Raw genomic sequence first — 25,731 nt, forward strand, 5'->3', positions numbered from 1 at the left:
CTGACTCCTGCCGGTGATAATAAACCTGATTCTGGTTCTGACTCTGAATTCATCCCCACAGACGGATGTGGCCAATTCACTGGGTATATTGAATGTGGAGGTTCTCGATTGTGTGGGGGGGGGGGGGATAAGAGTGTTTGAGAGCGTTAAGAGATCTGTCATGATCTCTTATTCCTGGCAGAATGGGGCAGCAGACTGGATGGGCCAAATGGCCTAATTCTGCTCCTGTGTCTTATGGTCCGATGGTCTCGGAGCAGCTGCAGGACATTTCAAAGGGAAGGTTGAGCAGCCGGACATCGTGGTGGACGGTGCATGTTGGTAATAGCAACGTAGGGAGGAGGAGGGATATGGTCCTGTGCAGTGAATTTAGAGAAATCAGACAGAAACTAAAAAGTAGTAAGCTCTGTATTACACCCAGTGACACTTGTTAGTGGGGGGAGATATAGAGATACCACTTATGAATGTGTGGCTCAGGAGCTGGTGCAGGGGGCAGAGCGCCTGTTTCATGGATCAATCGGACATCTTCTAGGGATGGGAAGGCAGAAACTGTTCACTCCCCAGGGTCTTTTAGGGAAGCAACAGTTTTCTCCGTCCTAAAACTGCACGGGATAGTTTTGATGTGACAGGGTGGAGGTTGAAAGGGAATCTGAAGGGTGAGTTGATGGAGGGGAATAAAATTATGTGAGGCATACAAAGGTCAGAGAACCAGAGGCTGTTTCCCGTGGTGTGGCTGTATAAAGCTAAAGGGAATAGTTGTAAGGTAAGAGGGTGTGTTTAAAGGGGATCTGAAGGGTAAATATTTGACACAGAGAATAGCTGGTATCCCAAATGAGCTGCCAGAGGAGGTGGCGGAGACAAAGACACACAAAGTCTCTGTTCCTGAACACTTCCCAGGAACCTGTTATTACTGTGTTCATCCTGCCCTGGTTTAACTTCCCGGTGCTGGGTCCATTGTTGTTTTCCATCTGTATAAACGATCTGGATGAGAATGTGGTAAACTGGATCAGAAAGTTTGTAGATGACAACAAGATTAGGGGTATGATGAACAGTAAAGTCGGCTAACAAATCTGGATGTGGAATGCGGACCAGCTGGAAAAATAAAGGTTACAATCTGGAACACACTGCCTGAGGGGGGGGGGGGTGCAGGCTGGTATTTAAGGACAATCTGGATGAACATTTGAATCACCAGGGCAGGGTAGGAGACAGACCAAGTGCTGAGTTAGTGGAGACAGATTCTCGATGGTCAGTATAGACATGCAGAAACCACCGACTGTGAAAGTTCAGAGGGAACCTGGAACACAGAACTTCAGGATGGACTTACCTAAAACACTCAGAACCCAGGACAATGGATTTTTGTTGGACAAAGGTATTAATGCATTAGGGTTAATAGTGAATTAACCCCCTCAAAAGGCTACCAAAATGCACCCAATCCCCATGTACCAGCAACAGGACTTTTAACTGGGAATTTGGTGAAGAACACTGGTTAGTATTAGGAGAGATGACGGACAGCTTGGTCACAAAGGAGGGGTGCAAATATCTTCTCAGAGGATAAGGGGTTCAGTGGAACAAGCTCACAGCTGAGAATGAAGGTAACAAACACCACTGCAGTGGAGGACTGCTGTGGTCAGGGTTGTCCAGGATAGAAACAGACCCTCTGGCCCATCACATTTATGCTCCCCATCACACACATCTATACTAATCTCACTTTCCTGCATTAGTTTCATATCCGTCTGGGCCTTGCTCACTGAAGTACCTGTGCATGTGTCTCTAATATTGTTACACAGTTCCCTGTATGTGGCATCACAGGTAGACAGAGTTGTGTGTTCTACTTGCCTTATCAGCCAAAGAACTGCCTCTCATTAGAATTGTACAAAACTGTTTAAAGACAGATTTACAGGGGATCTGAAGGGTACATACTTCACACAGAGAATAGCTGCTATCCTAAATCAGCTGCCAGAGGAGGTGTGGGGGCAGAAACCCACAAAGTCTCTGTTCATTAAAACTTCTCAGGAACCTGTCATTCACTGTGAACATCCTGCCCTGGGTGAACCGCCCAGAATAGAGTCAGTGATTTATACAGAACTGAAACCGTCCCTTCGGTAAAACTCATCCACGCCGACCAAGTTGTCGACCTGAACTCGTCCCATCCGCCTGCATTAGGCCCGTGTCCCTCTCAACCTTTCCTATCCACGTAACTGTGCAAATATGGTTGAAATATTGTACCTGAGGCAGAGAGCCGGTGCGGTGAGGCGCTGACAGACACTCACTGTTCCGTGGGCAGGAAGAGGAGAGGCCGATTCCCACAGTGGAACCGAAACCCAAAGTAGAGACCGACTCCACTTTACTACAACCCCGTGCCCACCATCCCGGACTAACCGCCCGACCCGGACCGTTCCCCTGGAAACGACGTCGGTGACGTGCAACATCTATGACGTCATCTCGTCAAAGAGCGGTATTTGCATCACGATATCACGTGACGCGGAGCCAACTGCTCGGGAGGCGGGGCAGAGAGAACTGTCAATCAGTGGAGCCGCTGAGAAATTGCGAGCATTGTAACAGAGTGGGTACAGAGGGGCATTTCCGGGAACAGTGACCCCCCCCCCCCCACCCCACACCCACGGGAATTGAGTGTGTTATATACAGTAATATTCACATTTTAATTTGATTCTTCGGTCTTATAAATATTTAATATTTGTATTTTCTATACTTTTGTGTGGATAATCTTTCATAATTTGGGATAGAAAAATGTTGTAACTAGATCACTGAACCCTTCATGAAAACAGAACGTTACGGAAAAATATTGTCAAAGTCAACATTTTAATCCAAAGTAAGTTAATAGAAGCATAGAAAACCTACAGCACCAAACAGACCTTTCGGCCCACAAAGTTGTGCTGAACATGTCCCTACTTTAGGAATTACTGGGCTTACCTATCCAAAAGTCTCTTAAAAGACCCTTCCGTATCTGCCTCCACCACCGTTGCGGGCAGCCCATTCCACGCACTCACCACTCTCTGAGTAAAAAACTTACCCCTGACATCTCTGTCCCTGCTCCCCAGCACCTTAACCTGTGTCCTCTTGTTGCAGCCAGTATCGCCCTGAGAAAAAGCCTCTGACTATCCACACGATCGATGCCTCTCATCATCTTGTACACCTTGGGCCTAAAGGAAATGATGCTGACTTTGTCCTATTTTATCATGCGTCGCCAAGTAGCCCGAAAATACATCCAGTCCATCATCTTCCCAACCACTGAGGTCAGACTGACTGGCCTATGATTTCCTTTCTTCCGCCCTTCTCCCTTCTTCAAGTGTGGAATAATGTTTGCAATTTTCCTCTTCTCCAGAACCACGCCAGAATACAGGGATTATAGAAAGATTATTCCTAAAACTGCCACTATCTCTTCAGTCACCTCTTTCATAGCACTGGTGTACAAAATCCGGTCCAGCTGATTTATCTGCTTTCAGATCTTTCAGTTTCCCAAGCAGCTTTTCCCTAGTAAAGGCCAATTCACTCATTTCTGCCCGATTCTCCTGAATTTCCAGCAGACTGCCAGTGTCTTCCACAGTGAAGACTGATGTACAATACTTACTCAGCTTCTCTGCCACTTCCCTGTACCCCATTACTACCTCTCCAGCATCATCTACTTTTTGCCTCTCTTTTACACTTTGTATATCTGAAGAAACTTCTGGTATCCTCTTTAATACTAATGGCTAGCTTACCTTCGTATTTCATTTTTTCCTCTCAATGACTTTTTTAGTCGGTTTCAAAGTTTTGTAAATCGTATAACTGAGTGTCAGGGACGTCTCAGAGCAGCTACTGAACAATGTTCACTCAGACAGAGGTGGTGGTTCACGTCAGTAGCAGTGGACAGGTAGAAAAGGGATGAGGTCCCACAGTGAATACAGGGAGTTAGGGAACAAGTTAAAGAGCAGGGCCTGAAAGGTTATAATTTTTGTGTTACTCCCAATGCTCTGCGGTAGTACGGGTGGGAACAGAAAGTTAGAGCAGATGAATGTGTGGCTGAGGAGCTGGTGCAGGGACAGGGTTTCAGGATTCCAGAACACTGGAACCTCTTCAGGTCCAGAGGTGACATTTACAAGGGGGGGGGGTGGTTTGCACCTTCACAGGAGTGGGGTCAGTATCATGAGGTTCATTGTTGCTCCCTGGGAGGGTTGAAATGAGATTGAAAGGGGGATGTGAACCGGAACACCAGTCACTGAATGGAGAGATTGACGCTAAGTTTGATGCTTAATACTGTAAGGATGGATTTTGAGGCAAATCCACATCTGACAGGAGTTTGTTTAAAGACCAGCTGCACAGTGATTCAGGGCCAGTTTGTTCCTGTAAGGGGGAGGGTCAAGGATGGCAAGGTTCAGGCACCTTGGATGATGAGAGAGGAAGTAAATTTAGTCGAGGAAGAGTGAGAAGCATATGCAAGGCTTAGGAAGCTGGAATCAAACAGGGTGTTTGAGGACTATATTTAAAACACAGAAGGGAACACAAGAACATTTGGAGAGTGAGAAACAGTGATGAAAAATCTCTGATGAATAGGATTAAAGATAACCGCTCTGAATTCTGTACATTCATTGTGGTGAAAAGGATACCCGGGGGCACAGCTTCTTCCCCTCTGCCATCCGATTCCTAAATGGACATTAAATCTATGGACACTACCTCACTTTTTTAATAAACAGTATTTCTGTTTTTTTACATTTTTAAAAATAACAGTCAATATACGTAACTGATTTACTTGTTTCTTTATGTTTTATTTTAAATATTAATTTTATAACTCTATCTTCTAGATTATGTATTGCATTGAACTGCTGCTGCTAAGTTAACAAATTTCACGGCACATGCCGGTGATAATAAATTTGATTCTGAAATGTAAAACGCAAATGTTATTTTTCTGTGAGGCGATGGGAATCGCTCATGAAGCAACGAACAGGCGATGTTCCCGCCTTCTGCACACCGGAACGGTCCGGGGTCAACCCGCAATGTGGAACCCAGACAACGCGGTTCTGGGTGATGAAGAGCGGAGTCGTTCAGTGATCGGAGATTAAATTCTCCCTCTCGGGGCTGACTCCGGAAGTTCATTTCACCACTCTGCGCCTAGTGAACCCGCTGACTCTCTGCAACGGGAGAGAGCTACATTCGGTCGGCTGAGAGGGGACAACGAGCCGGGACTGAAACGAACCGGTTTCCGTGCAGATTTAAAGAGCAAACACGGGGAAATCTGCAGATGCTGGAAAATTCAAGCAACCACACAAAATGCTGCTGGAACACAGCAGGCCAGGCAGTATCTATAGGGAGAAACGCTGTCGACGTCCTGACGAAGGGTCTCGGCCCGAAACGTCGACAGCGCTTCTCCCTATAGATGTGGCCTGGCCTGCTGTGTTCCACCAACCAGCATTTTCTGTGTGTTGTTTTCTGTGCAGATTTACATCGGATTATTCGCGGAAGAAACATGTCGAGGCATTGACAGATGCAGGATATCAAACGGACGGGAAGCACCCGCCGCTCAGCCCTTTCACAGACATTGTGAGTGGCTCTGAAAAGAGCCTTTGGGTAAATAGATTCAGCTTACGTCGCTTCACTTACTGGCAGCGCCGGTTTTCTTGGGCAACAGGACGGCCTGGATGTTGGGTAACACACCGCCCTGAGCGATAGTCACCCCTCCCAGCAGCTTGTTCAGCTCCTCGTCGTTGCGGACGGCCAGCTGCAGGTGCCGGGGGATGATGCGGGTCTTCTTATTGTCCCGGGCCGCGTTGCCGGCCAATTCGAGGATTTCGGCCGTCAGATACTCGAGCACAGCAGCCAGATAGACCGGGGCACCGGCACCCACCCGCTCAGCATAGTTGCCCTTTCTTAGGAGTCTGTGAACCCGGCCGACCGGGAACTGCAGTCCAGCCCGAGACGAGCGAGATTTGGCCTTGGACCGAGCTTTGCCAGCGCCGCCTTTTCCACGTCCAGACATTTCCACAATCACAATTCTACTCCAACGAAAATGAAGGAATATTCACCCCGCCCCAACTCGTCGTTTTTATACCCTCTTTGATAATGCAAAGTGATGTTTGTGATTGGTCTGATCCTGCTTATTCTCATTGGTGAAGTGAAATGCCCCAATCGAAGAACTGCCTTAATCACCAATCAGCAGTCCGTAAAGGTAGAAGCGCGGAAAATAACCGTCTCCTCCCCAAAGTGCACTGAAATCTGGAAAAAAGCCCGCCAAAAAATAAATCTACTGTTCAAATTTAATTTGAAGTTAAGTAATTGCAGACCTGTTTTAAGATTGGGTCTTCGCATTTCCCTCTGTTACTGAAACCGGGCACATTTGATTTAAGTGTAGTTGATATTGGAGTGTCTGGGAACTCAATTCTCTAATTTCTTTCAACCGGTAACGGAACCGAATAAAACTGACCCTCAGCTTCTGCCCGCGGTCGGTCTCTGTGTGAACGTTATCAGGTTATGGAAAACGGAAATTCAAACAGCACACACAAAATGCTGGTGGAACCCAGCAGGCCAGGCAGCATCGATAAGGAGAAGCACTGTCGACGCTTCTCCATATGAAAGAGCCATGATGTCTTTCAGGCTCGAGTTGAAATGGGATTCAGGAGTTACCCAACTGGAACCAATAAACTCCTGAAACCACAAATAAAACAACAACGGCAGCAATCCTCCGCTTGGCATGGATACCGAGTGGGACGGACTGATGGGGAAGGGGTGGGGGGGGGTGGTAACAATTCCTTGTCAGTTCAGTGGGAGCTTATTCCAACCGCGAATAACTCTTGTAAAAGTCACCAGACATAAAGTATGTGTAATTTATTACCTAAATGCTAGTACAACTCTTTCATTGAAATTGTGAGTGGCTCTTAAAAGAGCCGTTTTGTTTTCGATCGTTTCACTGGGGAGCTTTACTTGGAGCTGGTGTACTTGGTCACCGCCTTTGTCCCTTCGGACACGGCGTGCTTGGCCAGCTCCCCGGGCAGCAGCAGGCGCACGGCGGTCTGGATCTCCCGGGAGCTGATGGTGGACCGCTTGTTGTAGTGGGCCAGGCGGGAAGCCTCACCCGCGATGCGCTCAAAAATATCGTTCACGAATGAATTCATGATGCTCATGGCCTTGGAGGAGATGCCGGTGTCGGGGTGAACTTGCTTCATCACTTTGTAGATGTAGATGGCGTAACTCTCCTTCCTCGACCTCTTGCGCTTCTTGCCAGACTTGCTCGCCGGTTTGGCCAGAGCTTTCTTGGCGCCCTTCTTGGGAGCGGGTTTCGGTGGATCAGGCATTTCCTCGTCGGTTTCAAACACAATAATAAGCAGAAGCTGTTTGGAGCGCGAATTAAATAGGCAGCGCTCAAAGTGGTATGTTAATGAGGATGGGAATGCTGAGCATTTCCATTGGCTGTTTGGAGAAATGAATCACCAATCGGAACGCTGGGGGATGGGACGCGGCGCCAATGTGTGGCGGTTACCGCTGTCGTTTAATGCGGGAGGAAGTACAGAAGGGCAGAGACAGGCGGGGGTGCGGGCTGACATTGAAAACGGAAACGCAAATTTCAAAAGCAGAATGAAAATAAAATCAGATGAAATATTGTAAAATTAAACACTAAGACGTTTAGTTCATGACACAGGGCAGCAGGAGAACGAAGGAGAGATTTGGACATTTCAATGTAAAGTTCAAATCGAGTTTATTTACGCACAGGTGAAAGGAACAACGTATTTGTAGCAGCATCACAGACACATTGCATCAGACACAACATTGACCAGAAACACTGGAATTAAATATGGATTATACCAAAATATTCAAATAGACAGAGGACTATCAGAACAAAATCAAAATAACAAAGAGATTATGCGGGCAGTGGGAGAATCACCCCTCTTGTGCTTCTTCATCTCGTCTCTCTCGATTCAGTGTCACGCAACGCTGCCACTTTGATCCGGCCCATGCCTTCATTCACCAGGCCCAACACTTGCCTTTATTGGATCTTCCTCCTCCTTACACTCGTCATCGGGTTTGTGGGGCTGTGTGTCCCCTTGGACCTCTGGATTAGGTTTGAGGGTAGGGCTGGTGGATGTATATGTGGGGCTGGGAGAGATAAGGCTGTAGAGTTTAGTATGGTGAGATATGTGGGGCTACGGTGGATAGGGTAGTGTAGTGGAGCCAAAGTGCCTGATGCCTTTCATTATCGTGGTTCAGCACCACTTGGCTTAGGGAACCGGGTGTGCAAAGGGACACATCATCAATAATACAACTGAGGGTCATTGGGTGTTTCGGGTCTTTAATCATGAGACAATCTCACCCAGGCAACCCAGCCAGGGTAGATCAGGTGTTTATCCCAGGAATCAAGATAATGAGAGGCGTGTAATTCTGCAAGTTGTGGGTATTTTCGACCTTGTTACTTGGCATTATTTTGACCATTTGGGGAATAGAATGTTCTGAGGCCTAGTAATCAGGCTTTTCCTCCAAGTACGGTTCAACTTCCCTACTCTAAATTTACACCTGTCTTTATTTTGCATCTGTGTGCCTGGGATTGCGTGGGTTAAATTAACAGATTTTACTGCAGTACAAACTAGTGATTAATGTTGGGCAGATTGATCCATGATTCCAAAATGCAAAAATCTCTGAAATCCAGAATTTATTGTACTGACATTACGTCACAAATGGGGAATTTTACCCAGGATTAAATGGCTTGTCTAATGAAGAGCGTTTCATGTCACTAGGCCTCTATTCACTGGAAATTCAAAGAAAGAAGGGTTACTGAATTGAAACCTATCAAATAGTGAAAGGGCTTGAGTGAGTGGATGTGGAGAGGACTTTTCCTGTGGTAGGAGTGTCTGTAACCAGACCACACAGTTTCAAAATAGAGAGGCATCCTTTTAGAGTGGAGATGAGGAGGAATTTCTTCAGCCAGAGAGTGGTGAATCAGTGGAATTTGTGTCCACAGGCAGCTGTTGAGGCCAAATCACTGGATATAGGCAGAGATTGGGGCTAAGAGGAAAAATTGATCAGTGATGATGAAATGGCAGAGCAGGCTCAATGGGCCAAATGGCCGAATTCTGCTCCTAAATCTGATGGTTTTATGGACTCACTTAGAGACTAAAATTTTTCCAGAGACTGTTGATCTTAGCTTTGACTCAACCCAGCACCTGAGGCTCCAGATTCCTTATATAAGGAATACAGAAGTTCTTTGTTCTCAGATTAAAGGAATATGATCTCATTTCCATCCTGAATGCTTGTCACCTCACTCTGATCAACAGACACAAAATACTGGAGGAAGTCAGCAGGCCGGGCAGCATCTATGGGAAAGAGTAACGAGTCAATGCTTTGGGCTGAGAACCTTCACCAGGGAGAGATCTGCTGGAAGGGTCTCGGGCCGAAGTGTCGACAGTTTACTCTTTTCCATAAAGGCTGCCTGTCCTGCTGAGTTCCTTCAGCATTTTGTATGTGTTGCTTTGGATTTCCAGCATCAGCAGATTCTCTGGTGTTTGTGATTTACGCCTCATTCTGAGGGTATTTTCCTCAGTTATGGAGCTCTCATTCAGGGGAAAGATCCTCCTTGCCTACTGTCTGTCACATCCTGAAAGAATCTAACAGATTTCCTTGTTTTCTCATTAACTGCAGGGAATACAGACCCAGACCACTCACTCTCCTCTCACGTAACCAACCCTCCATCCCTGGAACCAGCCACCGGCCCGGTCAGTGTGGGGAACAGTCACTGCACTCTCTCTATTGCAGGGATATCCTTCCTGAGGAAGTGTGACCGAACCCGGACACTATATTCAAGGTGTGCTCTCACCAGGGCCCTATAGACTCCCAGTGAGACATCTGTACCCCTCTTCTCCACTCCTCCTGGATCACAGGACAAAATACTGTTTGCCCCTCTCATTACTTGTTGTATCTGCATGTTAACTCAAGTGATTTGTTTACAAGGATGCCCAGGTCCCTCTGAACATCCCGTGTGGAAATAACTCTTACAGTTTGATCCTGGGAATCGGTGATCTCACATTTCCCCACATTCTGTTCCATCTGCCCCATCCTCAACCATTTACTCTCCTGTCTACATCCCCCAAACCTTCTCACTACTGACCCTGTCCCTCCTGCTCTGCCACAACAACAGACCTAATCACTGAATTATGCAGCACAGAAACAGGCCCTTCAGCCCAACACATCCATGCTGACCAAGCGGCCAAACAAAACCATTGTCAGTTACTTGAATTTGGCCCATGTCCCTGTGAAACTTCCCTCTCCACAGTCCAAGAGATTTGGCAACTGTGCCCCCCTATACCATCACTGGAGGTAGTTTGTTCCATGTAAACAGCACATTCTGTGAACAAAATCTGCTCCTCAGGGTCGCAGTTAAATCTTTCCTCTCGCACTTTATACCTGTAATCTCTAGCTTTTGACTCCATGACCCTGGAGATCACAGATTCACTATTGACCGTATCAATGTCTGCCATTATTTTATCGGCCTCTCTAATGTCACACACACTCTGGTGAGAATGTTCCAGCCTATCAGTGAGAAGGGGATCTGAAGTGTAAATATTTCACACAGGGAATAACTAGTATCCTGAATGAGCTGGCAGAGGACTGGGGGCAGAAGCCAATAAAGTCACTGTTCATGAAAACTTCCCAGGAACCTGTCATTCACTGTGTACATCCTGCCCTGGTTTAACCTCCCAAAATAGAGTCTGTGATTTATACAGAACTGAAACCATCCCTTTGGTACAACTCATCGACGCCAACCAAGTTGTCGACCTGAACTCGTTCCATCTGCCTGCATTTGGCCCGTGTCCCTCTCAAACTTTCCTATCCATGGTGAGTGCATGGAATGAGCTGACGGTGACCATGGTGCAGACAGAGATGGTAGGGTCTTTTAAGAGACTCCTAGATGGATACATGGAGTTTAGGAAATTAGAGGGCTATGGATAAGCCTAGGTCATTCTAAGGTAAGGACATGTTTGGCACAACTTTGTGGGCCGAAGGGCCTGTATTGTGCCTGTAGGTTTTCTATGTTTCTATGTTTTTAACTCCGTGGGGTCTGACCAAGGTCTTTACCTCACAGCTCTTGAACAAGTGAATAACAAGTATGAAATAACAATATAACAGAGTCCTTAAATGAGTGTAGCTATCCCCTTTTGTTCAAGCCCCTGATGGTTGATGGGTAGTAACTGTTCTTGAACCTGGTGGTGCAAATCCTGAGGTACCTGTACATTGTACCTGATGGTAGCAGTGAGAAAAGAGCATTGTCTGGGGGGTGAGGATCTTTGATGATGGACACTGCTTTCCTACGGCTGTGTTTCATGTTGCTGTGCTCAGTGGTTGTGAGTGCTATACAGGGCCAAATCCACTACAGTTTGTAGGATTAGTGTTGGTGTTGGTTACCAGGCCATAATGCAGCCAGTCACCACACATATATAGAAGTTTGGCAAAGTTTTCGATGGCATGCTGAATCTCTGAGAGCCCTGAGGAAGTAGAGGCACAGTTGGGATTTCTTCACAATAATGTTTATATGATCAGTCTGGGACAGGTCCTCAAAGAGTGACACACAGAAATTCAGTTACTGACCCTTTCCACCTCTAATCGTCCTTTGATTACAGGTCCATGGACCTCGGGTTTTCCCCTCCTGAAGCCACAATCAGTCCCTTGGTCTTATTGACATTGAGTTGTCATTATGGCACACAGCCAAGTTTTCCGTGTCCCTCCTGTATGCTGATTCATACAGCCCACAACAATGGTGTAATCAGCAAACTTGTAAATGGTGTTGGCAGTGTAATTGGCCACACAGTCATACTGTAGGTGAAAAGTGAGTAGGTGGGGGAGAAGGGGCTAAGCTCACTTCCCGGTTGTGCTCCTGTGCTGATCGAGATTGTGGAGGAGATGTTTTTGCCAATCTGAACTGACTGGGGTCTGCACCTGGGGAAATCCAGGATCCAATCGCACACGTGGGTATTGAGTCCCAGTCTTGGAGTTTACTGATTAGATTTGAGGGTATGACAGTGTTCAATGCTGAGCTGTAATCAATAAAGGGCATCCTGATGTTTGCATCTTTGCTGTCCAGATGTTCCAGAGTTGTGTGAAGAGCCAACGAGACACATCTGCTGTTGCTTCAGTAAGTGAATTGGAGAGGATCCAAGTCACCATTCAGACAAGAGCTGATATGCTTCAACACCAGCCTCTCAACACACTTAATCACTGTGGATGTAACAGCCACTGGGCAATATTCACTTAAACAAGTTACCATGCTGCTGTTGGGCACCGATATGATTGAAGCTTTCTTCCAGCAGGAGGGTACCACACACTGCCAGATAGGAAGGTTGAAGATATGAAGGCATTGAGCTCATCTGGAAGCAAAGCTCTGCTGTCCCCTTTGTCACAGGATTTACCTTTGCAGGAGGTTCTGGCATTCAAACCCTGCCACAACTGTCAAGAATCCCTATTTGATTCCAGTCTAGTCTGGAATCTGCACATTGCCCAAGAGGCTTTCTGGAGATCATACCTGCACCTCTTGTAACACTCCTGATCTCCAGACTTGAATGCCACTGATCTGGTGCTCAGCAGGTTCTGGATCTCAGTGCTTATCCAGAGCTTCTGATTTGGGAAAACCCTGAGTGATTTTGTGGGGACACACACCTCCACAGATGTTTTAATGAACTCTGTAATGACCCTGGCCTAATCAGACAGACAGTTAGATGAGTTCTTGAACATGGCTCAGCCTGCTGACTCAAGGCAATCCTGTAACTGTTCCTCTGCCTCTCATGACCAACCCTTGGTTATCTGGATCTCTGGAGCCTTGTTCCTTAGGCTCTGTCTGTATGCAGGTAGCAGGTGTACAGTCAAATGATCCGACTTAACAACAATAGGCATTCCTTATCGTGGTGTAGCAGTGGCCTAGTGTGTTGGGACCTCTGATGTAAAAGGTTACTACTTCAGATTCATTTTCTTTGAGGTATTTACAGGAAAATAAATACCATGGAATTGATGAAAAAATATAAACAGCAAAGACTGACAGACAACTAATGTGTAAAAGAAGACAAATTGTGGAAAAATAAAAAAATAAATATTACTGTGAAATTCAGTTGTAGAATACTTGAAAGTGAGTCTGCAAGTTATGGAATCAGCTCAGAGAAGTTATTTACTCTGTTTCAAGAGCATGACCTGTGTAGGGTAATAACTCATTCTGAACCTGGTGCTGTGGGAACTGGGGCTCCTGGTCGTCCTCCCCGATGGCAGCTGTGCAAAGAGGGCATGAGGTGGATGAAGGAAGTTGTTGATGATGGATGCAGTTTGCTTGTAGAAGCACTTCCTGTAAATGTACTGGATGATGGGGAGGGCTTTGCCACTGATGGACTGGGATGTATCCACCAGTTCTTGCAGACTTTTCCATTCCTGATCATTGTGTTTCCATGTCAGGCTGTGTTGCAACAACCAGTCAGGATACTCTCCACTGTGCATCTATAGAAGTGTGTCAAAGTTTTCAATATCATGGGGATTATAGGCAAACTTCTAAGTAGTCACTGCCATGCCCTCTTTATGATGGCATTTACTGTCCGTCCCAGGACAGATCCTCTGAAATGATAACGACAAGGAATTTAAAGTTACCGACTCTCTCCACCTCAAATTCCCTGATGATAAGAGGCACATAGACCTGCACTTCCCTTCTCCTGTAGTCAATGATTAACTCTTTGGTTTTGTTGATGTTGAGTGAGTGATTATTGTTGAGGATCCATTCAACTAGATTTTCCATCTCCCTCCTGATGGCAAATTTGCCACCACCTTTGATTCATCCAACAACAGTGGTGTCATCTGCAAACTTAAATGTGGCATTGGAGTTGTACTGAGCCACACAATCACAGGTATAGAGTGACACAGCCTTGTGGTGCACCAGTGCTGATGGTAATTGTGGAGGAGATGCTGTTGACTTTGAATGCAAATTCCTTCAGCGTGGAAGTGAAATAAGAATTACAAATGAGGAAGAATGTTACATTAAAATAAGCAAAATGTAGGAATTGAAGTTATATACTATTTCTTATAAATGCGAAAATACAGTGTGAAAATTGCATTGTATTGTGACAAATGTGTTTGATGCTATAGGTTTTCCAGGGATATGGTTGCAGACAGATTGGGACTGGGAACTCAGTATTCCAGCATATGCAATGTTCCACACAAGTCTGCAAAAGTGAAATGAGGAGGGTGCCTTTGTTCATTGATAAGACTAATCAATCTGGCACAGGAAAAGGAATTTGTGGAGTGGCCAGAGACTGCTTCCTCCAGCATAATGTTACAGAACTTATCCAGGAACTGGACATTTCAGATGTGATGGTGTGGGATTAATAGGAGATCCTGTGGTCAAGGATACCTGAAGAAGAAGTCAACAAAACATGGGAGGATTCCAGATACAATTTGAGGGTGAACACCCACGTCCACAACCAATGTCCTCAACATAATTAAGGACAATTATATAGATGTGAAGGTGGGGTTGCCTGGGGTCGACAGGGTAAATAAGATCATGACAGCTCAACAGACGAGCAGTAGTGGATGTTTAAACTACTGGATCATAACACTCAGCAGACATTGATCCCAATTAGACAGAGGGACCCAGGAGAATGATGGACCAATGGGGTCAAGGGAAACATTAAATCAAAGCCTAGAGCACAGATAGTGACAAGGCCTAGAGATAGACTAACAGACTGAGAATAATTCAGGAACCAGTGGCAAGAGACTCAAAGCTACTCTAACAAATAAAATTGCAATAAATTAAACTCAATATGTGAATATCATTCACATTGGGGACATGGAACACATCTCAATGATATATTGGCTGACATTTCAATACTGTGCAATGACTTACAACACTCACCATCATGAGAAAAAAATCTAATGAGACTAAAGTTAACATCACCAGGTCACAATGACCTGCACTCGATTGTTTAACAGGGAAGTGGCTGGAGAGAAAGTACGGGTAGAAGCTGCTGTTTGCCAGAACACACTGTGTTCCAGGAAGGTCCCATTGGAGTGAAAAACCTCAACTGCTTCCATTGTTCAAGTTAGAATACAACAGAAGGTAATTGTCGTCCTGTTACTTTCACAAGTGTTGAGGGCAAGATGCTGGAGTCTGATCTATGAGGAAATTACAAGTCATTTAAAGAAGTGAAATGTCATCAAACCGAGTGAACAATGTTCAGATTTGCAGCGACACACTGCATGAAAATGGAACTTTCAGTCCATCTGGTCCAGGCCAAGGAAAGCTCTCTTCCAGGAGGCACCCATATCCGACTGAACAATTTGGTTCAGATCACTGCTCCACGATGTTTACTCTGCCCTGCGCTGAACTTTGGGCTCTCTGTTTGTTTGCATGTTATTTTTTCTCTCTGCACATTGAGTGTTTGACGGTCCTCTTTTCATTTTTGTTTTGTTCCTTTTATGTTCCTTTGTTTCATGGCTGCCTGTTAGGAGAGGAATCTCAAGGTTGTATAATGTCAGCATAATTTTAGTAATAAATGTGCTTTAAACTTTTGAACTTTGAGCACTGACTAGGAATTCAACGGAGCACAATATTCGATGCGGCAGAATTTGTTAGCCATGTCTAAAAGGGATTCTTTAAGCAGTGTGTGTGTGGTCCAACTAGTTGGGAGGTCTGTCCTGTTCTGAGAAGTGAGCCAGGTGACTGACTTTTCAGTGGCTGAGCCAGTTGAGGTTGTAACAAGGCTAGGGTAAAGTTACTGCTCAGGCAAGGATAGTTTACAGGTAGGTGCAGTCAACCTCGGCAGAAAGGGTGTTGAAGAGCAGAGCTTCCCTTTGCACAGCAGGGGATGGACCCATTTTACATTCCAAGACAAGATAATGATGCAAGTGACAGATTACCGTGTAACAGTTGCTTTACTAATTCTGGATTACTATTGGCATTTAATGTGCAGATTGTTTTGGCTATTTATACTGTATTATCGTAGTTTCAATGTGGATTAAACAGACAGATAAGGAATTTGAACATAAACAAGTTCCATTTCAAACATGAGAAAATGTGCAGATGCTGGAAATCCAAAGCAACACACACAAAATGCTGGAGGAACTCAGCAGGCCGAGCAGCATCTATGATAAAGAGTAAAGATTCAATGTGCATTTGAGGCGAGGCCCTTAATCATGATTTGAAAAAAGAAGAGAAGTCCGATTAAGAAGGTGGGGGAGGGAAGGAAGAAGTAAAAGATGGTAGGTGATGTGTGAAACTGGGAGGGGGAGGGGCTAAGGAAAGAGCTGGGAAATAGATTGGTGATAGAGATGAAGGGCTAGAGGAAGGGGAATCTGATAGCAGAGAAGAGAAGACCGTAGAAGAAAGGGAAGAAGGAGGGGATGGACAGGTAAGGAGATTAAGTAGGAGAAGGAAACAGGAATGTGGAATGGTGAAGGAGAGCAGGGGGCAATTAGTGGAAGTGCACAAAATTGATGTTCATGCCATCAGGTTGGAGGCTACCCTTTTGGAATATAAGGCGTTGCTCCTCCAACCTGAGTGTGGACTCATTGCGGCAGTAGAGGTGGTGATGGACTGACATATTGGAAAGGGAATAGGAAGTGGAATTGAAATAATAGCCATGGGGAGATGCCACTTTTCCTGGCAGACGGAGCGAAGATGCTTGACGAAGTGTCCTCCAATCTACATCAGGATGCACTGATATGCAGGAGGCCACACTGGGAGCACTGGATACAGTAGACAACCCCAACAAACTCACAGGTGAATTTTTGCCTCACCTGGAAGGACTGTTTAGGGCCCTGAATGATAGTGTGGGAGGAGGGGTAGGGGTGGGTATGACACTTTGCAAGTGTGAGTACCAGGAGGGGGATCAGTCGGGAGGGATGAGTGGTCAAGGGAGTCACATAGGGAGCAATCGCTGCGGGAAGTGGAGAGTGGGGGTGGGCGAGGAGATTACCATTTGGACATTATCAGTCTCCGAATAAACAACTCTGTAAAAAGTGATATTTCTTTGATCAAATTTGAGAACAGTTTGGTTCAGAGGCCATGTTGTTCTCCTTGTGCACAGGTAACTAAGGTTTGATTGAAGAACGAGTGTGAGTTTTCAGATTCCAGCTAATGGGTGATGGTAGAAACATGGAGTTTCCTCTGAGAAACTGAACCCTTGGCTTTGTTGTACAAGAGAAATAAATTCAGCCCCAGAAGCCAATCGGTCCTCAAACAGAATTCCTCGTGTGTGGAGTAGTCCATCACCTTTGTCAAATGTAGGAAAGCTGCAACAGTAAAGAAGGAGCATTAGGTGGGTTTGAATCAGCTGAGTGAATAGAGGGAAACTGTGGCTGCCTCGGGCCGGGCTTGATCTCATGAGTCTACGGGAAAAGAGGATGCCTCATGCTGGATTGAATCCCATTGGTCATGATGCATATGCCTTGGGGTGGATTTGATCCCTTGATGCACGAAAGAAAGGGAAGTCTGAAGTATGAGTGAGTGACTTGATTGTGTGTCTGAATAGTCACGTGAGAGTCCCTTACTGGACATCTAAGACGACTCCGGTGACTTGTTTATTCGTACATTGTGGAGCAGAAAGAATTAAGTATGTTGAGAAGTGGGTGGAGTGGAAGAAGTGAGTGCTTGCAGAAGTACAGATAAAGGAGAGAGGAAACTTTCAGGTGCCCTGTGGTGTTCACCTGGAGAGAAATGCAAAAATAATTGGTTGCTCCTCACAGTACGAGCAGAGAACATGAAAAAAAAGTTAGAGAAAAAGAGTCGGAAAGAAGAGGAAAATGTAATCGAGCCTACTTCAGTGTTAAGAGACTACTAGACAGGTATATGGAGGAACTTAAGATGGGGGGAGGTTATATGGGAGGCAGGGTTTGAGGGACGGCACAACATTGTGGGCCGAAGGGCCTGTAATGTGCTGTACTATTCTATGTTTAACAAGACACAACTCGTACTAATGTCTGAGTAGGAAGTAGTAGGAACCTGTTTTACCCCTGCCCTCCACAGGTATGATTACAACAAAGCCCACCCCAGTAGTGTCTCTTCAGTTCTTGATGAGGCTGGTGTAAATCTCTCAAAAGCTCGATAGGAGAATGAGCAATATGGAGACTTTTATGCACTTTGAACTAAAATGTCATGTTATACTGAAGTGTTTCCTTCACACTCCACAGTGACATACGATACACCGTATTGCACAAAAAGCAGATGGGCACCTTAATAAATTTGTAAAGTAGATAAACAAGGTATTTCAGAAATACACAGATTTACTCGATTGTAATGAATGTTATTGCAAATGATGATTAAATGAGTCCGGGTTAAAGGAAATGTAGATTGTTACTTGTGTGAGATGAAAAGAGGTAAGTAAAATTCTGAATAATTTCAGATGAAATCAAGTGCTTCAAGCTGTTAAGGGAGTGGATAATATTTGTGTGAGGACTGGAGACTCCCTGGACTGCTCTACCATTGTCTCATTAATATTGACCGTTGTATAAAAATATTGTGACAGCTGCCCTGTATGATTTGAATGTTATTTTAACTTGTATTCTGTTTTATATTTAATAAAGATGACAGTGACCACATTGTTGCTCATCATTACTAGATTAAATCTGTTTACAATTTCATTCTAAATTTTGTTTGAACGTTACCTGCTTTAAATGCATTTGACTTGTCACCCACTTGTGACTGGTATTTATTTTGTGCCGAACATTGTATAGTGTTATTTAGAAATAAAACAGCTATTCTAAATTATGGATTTTGCAGTTCTTTGATTCACTTCAAGAAACATGGGGAGATGGCGGAGGACAGTTACTGGTAAAAGGTGGAGGCGTCAGTGAGAGGTGCACATTGTTTGTGGACAGTCTCGCCACTGAGTTCAAAGATGCCCTCAGCGCCAAAGCAACTTTGCTAACAGTCAGTTTCAGCCTCAGCCGCCACAACCACCACAGACTATGAAGTTTACTTTAAATAATCCTTTCCCAAACTGTACTGTAGAATTTGTACAATTGTAATTCTGCCCGCTGTAAAATGCCTCATGATGTAAGCCTGCCTCTCAATTTTCGGCCTTGATGGCTTTTTCGCCTGATATGATACTGGAGAAAATGTTAGTGGATATGTGGTTCGTGCACCTCATGTCATAGATGAGGCTCCTGTTCCACTCAAAGAACACGACCCTTATGAACGCATGTTGGTACTAAACGCTCGAGTTGTTGAGTGTGTTGTAGGGGGCCCATAAATACGGAAGGTGGGTTAACAGTGGAGTCTGAACCCCTCAATTGTACTGAGTGATTATGTTATAATGAACTCCCCACCCCCACCACGATTAGCTTCATTCCTTGCTGGGATGCTCTACTGTCCCGCGCTCACAGCAGTCCGAACTATATTCCAGCTTGCCAATGCCGAATGAACTGATTTAGCGTAAACTCAAATTCTTTGTCCACTTTAATTTGTCTTCTTAATTCAAAATTCCCCTTGAATGATGCAGTAAAATTTGTAACTCCCCGTCGGGGAATTGAACCCCGGTCTCCCGCGTGACAGGCGGGGATACTAACCACTATACTAACGAGGAATTCATGCCCTAGTTTATGCACGTTTCAGAACACACCACAGTGAACAAAATCATCTTGATGTTCACTGCGATACTGGAGCCTTTCACACGTGTCCTTCCCACAGCAGAGTCTCACTTTTCTCCAGCCTTTCAGTCACCTATTATCTTCAACGATTAGCCAAACCAGGTGCTCTCATTCCAGCCCAACTCCGTCTTCCAATCAACATTTTCATCACAGTTATACATTTATATTTCTGCTTTCGTAATGCCACAGGCGGGAAACGACATGTAGCCCATCCAATTCTGAAGCCATCAGTCCCACTTCAATCAACTTCACTCAAACACGGCTTCTGTATCTCCGCTCTGTCGGACGATCGCGACCCCAACTGGACATAACACGAACTGCACCACACTGAAGAATCCGACCGACAACATTCAGAATCACCTCCAGCCACACTCATGCACTTCCAGCGTCCCACTGCTCCAACCCTCACAACTCGCCTACCAATTCCACAAGTCATTTCAATCCATGGGTCACTCGAAAATTATTATGGGCTGGCCAGGCCAGTCCATCAACGATGGAATTGCTCTCCCTCACATTTTCCCCGGTCAACCGATCTCGGCAGCTTCCTGCTCTCACTCTAACCCAGCTTCCCACAACCAACAACAAAACATGTCGGATGATGTGTTCACACTGAGTGCTGTCAGTCTACTCACCATCCACTCTCTCATCACACCCCCCCCCCACTACGAGAGTAAACTAACCCCTTTATTGTGATTAATAAATGCAACATACAGTCACAGAATCATGCAACCCTGAAACAGGCCGTTCGGCCCACAATGTCCGTGCTGACGATCAAGTACCGATCATAACAAAAACGACCTCGCTCAGCAGCTATTTCCTTCAGAGTCTTGATAATTCAAGTACTCGCCCAGACAATTCTCTAATGTTGTGAGTGTACCTGCCTCCGCCGGTCAATAACGAGTGATTTGGAATGTAAACCGCCCAATGAAGGCTGTGTGTTTTCGTGTTGTGTGCCTGACACCGGTGTAGAGCCGGGTCTTCTGTTCGGCGGGAGATGAAGGAAGGAGACGCCGGAGGGAAGGACCCGGAGTGGGACCATGATTCAACATCGTCCGCGGACGTAGGAGGAGGATCGGCGAATGGGAAACTATCAGCTCTAACTTGTGCACTTCAGACTGTTTTATTAAAATTGGCCATTTTCTTTGTTTTTCCTACTAACCCTTTAGTCAAATTAAGAATTATAAAGCTAAATAGTTTAATTGTATATGGTGTACTACCTGTTATTCCGTGGTACATTTTGAACACGGTAACAAATCACTCAGCATCCACATAAACAGGGGTTTGAGCTGGGCTTGCACCTCTATCTCAGATGTTTGGCCGGGCCGTATATTGTCTTCCCTAGACTTACGCAGCAGACCGGACTAGAGTGCGTTGCCAATATGTTGCCAAACAAGGTAGCAGGGTCAGAGAAGTCAGAGATCATTCTAAGGGGTGGTGGGATGAGCTGACAACATCGATACCAATGGGGAATTGTCTGGCAGATGGAGTAAAATGCTGACAAGAGCAACGTCATCCATTTGTAAGAAAAAATACAGTTCAGATGATAATTTAAATGCCGAAAAAATGCAGTAAGCTGCTGTGCAGGGTGACTTGGGACCGCGATTGCAAACGTTTCGTTCAATTGGTTATCAACCTGCAAATAGAATGTTGGCTAGAGAAATTGAATTTTAGAGCAGGGAGGTTATGCTGCAACTTTACAGGGTACTGGTGAGGCCATAATGTCACAGAAATGTGCAACACAGAAACAACCCTTCACCCCATAACTATTTAAATTGCCTAATCCCATCTGCGTGCACCAAGGCTATTGACCTCCATAGCCCTATCAGCCATGAACCTATCCAGACTTCTCTGGTACATTGAAATCGAGCTTGCATATACCACTTGTATTTTCCACAACCTTCTGAGTGACGAACTTTCCACTCATGATCCCTTAAACCTTTCACCTTTCACCCTCAACCCATGACCTCCGGTTGTCATCCCACCCAACCTGAGGGGGAAAAGCTTGCTTGCATGTACCCGAACAATACCCCTCATAATTTTGTGTACCCCTTTCAAATATCCTCTCAATCCTCTACCTTCCGAGAAATAAAGTTCTAATCTATTCAATCTTTCCTTATTACTCAGGTCCTCCAGACCCAGCAACGTCCTTGTAATATTTCCCTTCACTCTTTCAAACTTATTTGCATTCCTGTGAGTTGGCAAACAAAACTGCACACAATACTTCAAATTATGCCTCACCACTGACTTATTCAACTTCAAAATAATCCCATCTCCTGCACTCGATACTTTGATATGCCAAAAGCTTTCTTTATGACACTATCTACCTTGACACCCCTTTCAACTATTATGGACATGTAATCCCAGTTCCCTTTGTTCTAGCATACTCCTTACTTCCCCACTGTTCACCGTACACCACAGAAGTGTAAGAACTCACGCTTGTCAGCATTAAGTTCCATCTGCCATTTTCAGCCCATTTTACCAGCTGCTCCAGATCCCACTGCAATCTATGATAGCATTCCTCGCTGTCCACAGCAGCCCTAATCTTGATATGAGCCATATATTTGTGATCCAGTTCACCACATTATCACACAGATCATTGATATAGATGACAGACAGCAATAGACCCAGCACCAATCCCTGAAACGTCTTATCCAAACCATTATGCAGGACCTTGTCAAATACCTTGCTGAAGTCCATGTAGACAACATCCACTTCCTTCCCTTTGTGAACTTTTCTGATAACTTCCTTGAAAACTCTGTAAGATTAGTTGGCATTAACTACCACGCTCAAAGCCATGATGAATATCCTTAATCAGTTCATGTTTATCCAAATACTTGTAAATCCAGCCCCTCTAAATATATTCCATTTACTTTGCAAATAATGATGTCAGGCTTAAGGGCCTATCATTTCCAGGTTTAATTTTTGAGCCATCCTTAAAGAGCAGAACAACATTGCTACCCTCCAGTCCTCTGGTAGCACATCTGTTGCAAAGCATGATTTAACTATCTCTGGTAGAGTTCTGGCACTCTCTGCACTTCCCTCCTGCACAGTCTGAGGGAACACCCTGGGGATTTATCTATCCTCATTTATCTGAGGAGAGCACATATCTCCACCTCTGTAATCTGTATAGGGTCCATGAAATAGATGTAGCTTTGTCTCGCTTCTATAGACACTGTGTCCATCTCCTGAATGTGCAAAATACAGGGGGTAGCTGGATGATGCAGCGTGAATAACTTCACTCACTTCAACCCCGAGCAACCTCTGCACTCACTAGCAATGACTCTTTAACTCAGTATTGTTTGTTTGTTGTAAAATAAAAATTGTGCTTGAAATTGGGAGAGGAATAGATGCTGGAAGTGAAAGAGTAACAGACAAGCATAAGATACAAAATAGATGAGAGAGAGAGAGAGAGAAAGAAAGAGAGTCGCAGACAGACCATCCAGCTGGACTTTGGTCTACCAAAGGAAACCAGTGCGGTCACTTTCAATTCCCACCATTCAATACTTCACCTGTGGGCCTGCTGTCCGAGATCTTCAATATCAGGGCGCAGTAGTTCATAAGCGAGTTTCTCTTGGTGACTGCCTCTACCTGATTCTATGAATTTCTTTTAAGTTCAAAATGAGACTAAGGAACCCTGGGAATGTTCAGGAGGCTACACCAGATGCCTGGAGAGATAAAGTTATCAGTTGAAAAACTGCCCTCCGAATGGCCCAAAACGATGCTGTTTGTTCAGCGTTATTGAATATAATATGAGGTTCTGAGATCAGATACGATCCACAGCCGTACGATTGTGGGTAGGAATTGCTATTGAAGCAATTCTGTTAAACTTGAAAGCAACCTTGATTAACGTAATGTAGCATTTGCAAACCTACCAGTGAAAATGGAATTTCCTATTTCAGTAGAATCGGGCTGATTTAGTCCTGGATTTATATTGGGAAGCAAAGCGAGGGAGTCCTGGTGAGTATGTCCTTTTACACACTGTGGCGGTAGTGCGTGGGGTTTGGGGGTTGTGTGACAGGTCAAGGTGTTTTGGGTTGTGTGGAAGAAAAGGAATGTGAAAACCGCAACTGACAGTGATGAAGACACACATCACTCAGCAGACAAGAGTAGCTGAATTAACGACTCCATACGCAACATTAACTTTACACAGATGCCGCCTGAACTATTCAGTATTTTCTCTGTTTCTCAGAGTATTGGGTTCATCTGTGGGTTCCATACATCAGCAAAGACATTAATTCTAAGGTGTGATATTTCAGTGATCCGATACATTGTTGAAAAGGGGTTTGTTTTGTTGCCCTGGTTTGGATATGGCCAAAGTGCAATGTGAGAGACACTGAAGCGGGTCGATAGTTCACAAATCTTTCATGTGAACAGTGTTCAAATGAAAATAAATCAGTAAATGTTGGGCAAAAACAGGACTAGTAACCAAAACTCTCAAACAGGTAACGGGCTCAAAAGAACATCTAATTATTGAACGAATAGCGCGAGTCTTCAAAGTCAGTTGACTCCAAGGTCCAGGTTCTCAGACAAGGCCGATGCAAAACAAAATCGATCTGTTGCTGTGCTCTGACCAAGTCTCAAGAAGTGAGTCTTACATCAGAGGTCGATAAGTTGATGGAGAAGATACTGAGAGGCAGGATTTATGAAGGCATCATATGATTAGGAATATTCAGCATGGCTTTGTGAAAGGCAGGTCGTGCCTTACGAGCCTGGTTGAATTTTTTGAGGATGTGACTGCACACAGTGATGAAGGCAGAGCCGTAGATGTAGTGTATATGGATTTCAACAAGGCATTCGATAAGGAACACAATGCAAGGCACATTGAGAAAGTAAGGAGGCATGGGATCCCAGGGGACGTTGCTTTGTGGATCCAGAACTGGTTTGCCCACAGAAGGCAAAGAGTGGTTATAGAGTGGTAATATTCTACATGGAGGCTGGTGAACAGTGGTGCGCCCCAGAGATCTGTACTGGGACCCCTACTCTTTGTGATTTTTATAAATGACCTGGATGAGGAAGTGGAGGGATGGGTTAGCGAATCTGCTGATGACATAAAGGTTGGGGGTGTTGTGGATAGTGTGGAGCGCGGTCAGAGATAACAGCGGGACATTGATAGGATGCAAATCTGGGCTGAGAAGTGGCAGGAAAGTGTGATGTGGTTCATTTTGGTAGTTCAAATTCGATGGTAGAATGTAGCATTAATGATAAGACTCTTGGCAGTGTGGAGGATCAGAGGTCTGAATCCATAGGACACTCAAAGATGCTACACAGTCTGACGTTGTGGTTAAGAAGGCATACGGTGCCTTGGTATTCATTAATCGTAGGATTGAGCTTCGGAGCTGAGAAGTATTGTTGCAGCTATATAAGTTCCTGGACAGACTCCACTTGGAGTGTTGTGCTCAGTTCTGGTTGCCTCACTACAGGAAGGATGTGGAAGCTATAGAAAAGGTGCAGAGGAGATTCACAAAGATGTTGCCTGAATTGGGGAGTGTGCCTTATGAGAATAGGTTGAGTGAACTCAGCCTTTTCTACTTGGAGCGACAGAAGATGAGAAGTGACCAGATAGAGGTGTATAAGTTGATGAGAGGCATTGATTGTGTGGATAGTCAGAGGCTTTTTCCCAGGGCTGAAATGGCTGCCACAAGCGGACACAGGTTTAAGGTGCTGGGGAGTAGGTACAGAGGAGATGTCAGTGGCAAGTTGTTTATTCAGAGAGTGGTGAGTGCGTGGAACGGGCTGCTGGCAACGGTGGTGGAGGCGGATAAGATAGGGTCTTTTCAGAGACTTTCAGATAGGTACATGGAGCTTAGAAAAATAGAGGGCTATGGGTAAGCCTAGTAACTTCTAAGGTAGGGACATGTTCAGTACAACATTGTGGGCCGAAGCGTCTGTATTGTGCTGGAGGTTTTCTATGTTTCTACTAACTTAATTTGGATTAAAATGTTGACTTTGACAATATTTTTCCATAACGTTCTGTTTTCATGAAGAGGTTCAGTGATCCAGATACAACGTTATTTCACCCCAAGTTATAAAAAATTATATACACAAGATTATACAAATTACAAACATTAACTATTTATAAGACCGAAGAGTCAAATGAAAATGTGAATATTACTGTCTATAACACACTCAATTCCCGTGGGTGTGGTG

The 25,731-nt window shown here is 44.9% G+C and overlaps 2 protein-coding genes and 1 non-coding gene across 3 annotated transcripts in view; all 3 read right to left on the minus strand.

The window, feature by feature from the left end:
* Positions 1 to 5,530: 5,530 nt before the first annotated feature.
* Positions 5,531 to 25,731, minus strand: part of LOC140717596 (uncharacterized) — a 56,261-nt gene continuing 36,060 nt past the window's right edge. Inside the window, exon 3 of the mRNA XM_073031169.1 lies at positions 5,531 to 5,984. Within this exon, the coding sequence (XP_072887270.1) occupies positions 5,585 to 5,984 (400 nt within the window). The 3' untranslated portion in view covers positions 5,531 to 5,584. The remainder of the gene's footprint in view (positions 5,985 to 25,731) is intronic.
* Positions 6,906 to 7,342, minus strand: LOC140717593 (histone H2B-like). The gene has a single exon (XM_073031166.1). The coding sequence runs from the start codon at positions 7,278 to 7,280 to the stop codon at positions 6,906 to 6,908; it is 375 nt and encodes a 124-aa protein (XP_072887267.1). The 5' UTR covers positions 7,281 to 7,342.
* On the minus strand, positions 19,449 to 19,520 carry trnad-guc (transfer RNA aspartic acid (anticodon GUC)). The gene has a single exon. It is a non-coding gene; the product is annotated as a tRNA-Asp (tRNA).

The sequence above is a fragment of the Hemitrygon akajei genome, chromosome 28, assembly GCF_048418815.1.
Source record: "Hemitrygon akajei chromosome 28, sHemAka1.3, whole genome shotgun sequence".
Lineage (NCBI taxonomy): Eukaryota > Metazoa > Chordata > Chondrichthyes > Myliobatiformes > Dasyatidae > Hemitrygon > Hemitrygon akajei.

What these genes read in the sequence shown, in the direction of transcription:
- LOC140717593 (XM_073031166.1), bottom strand. Translation starts at nt 7,280, where the DNA reads ATGCCTGATCCACCGAAACCCGCTCCCAAGAAGGGCGCCAAGAAAGCT.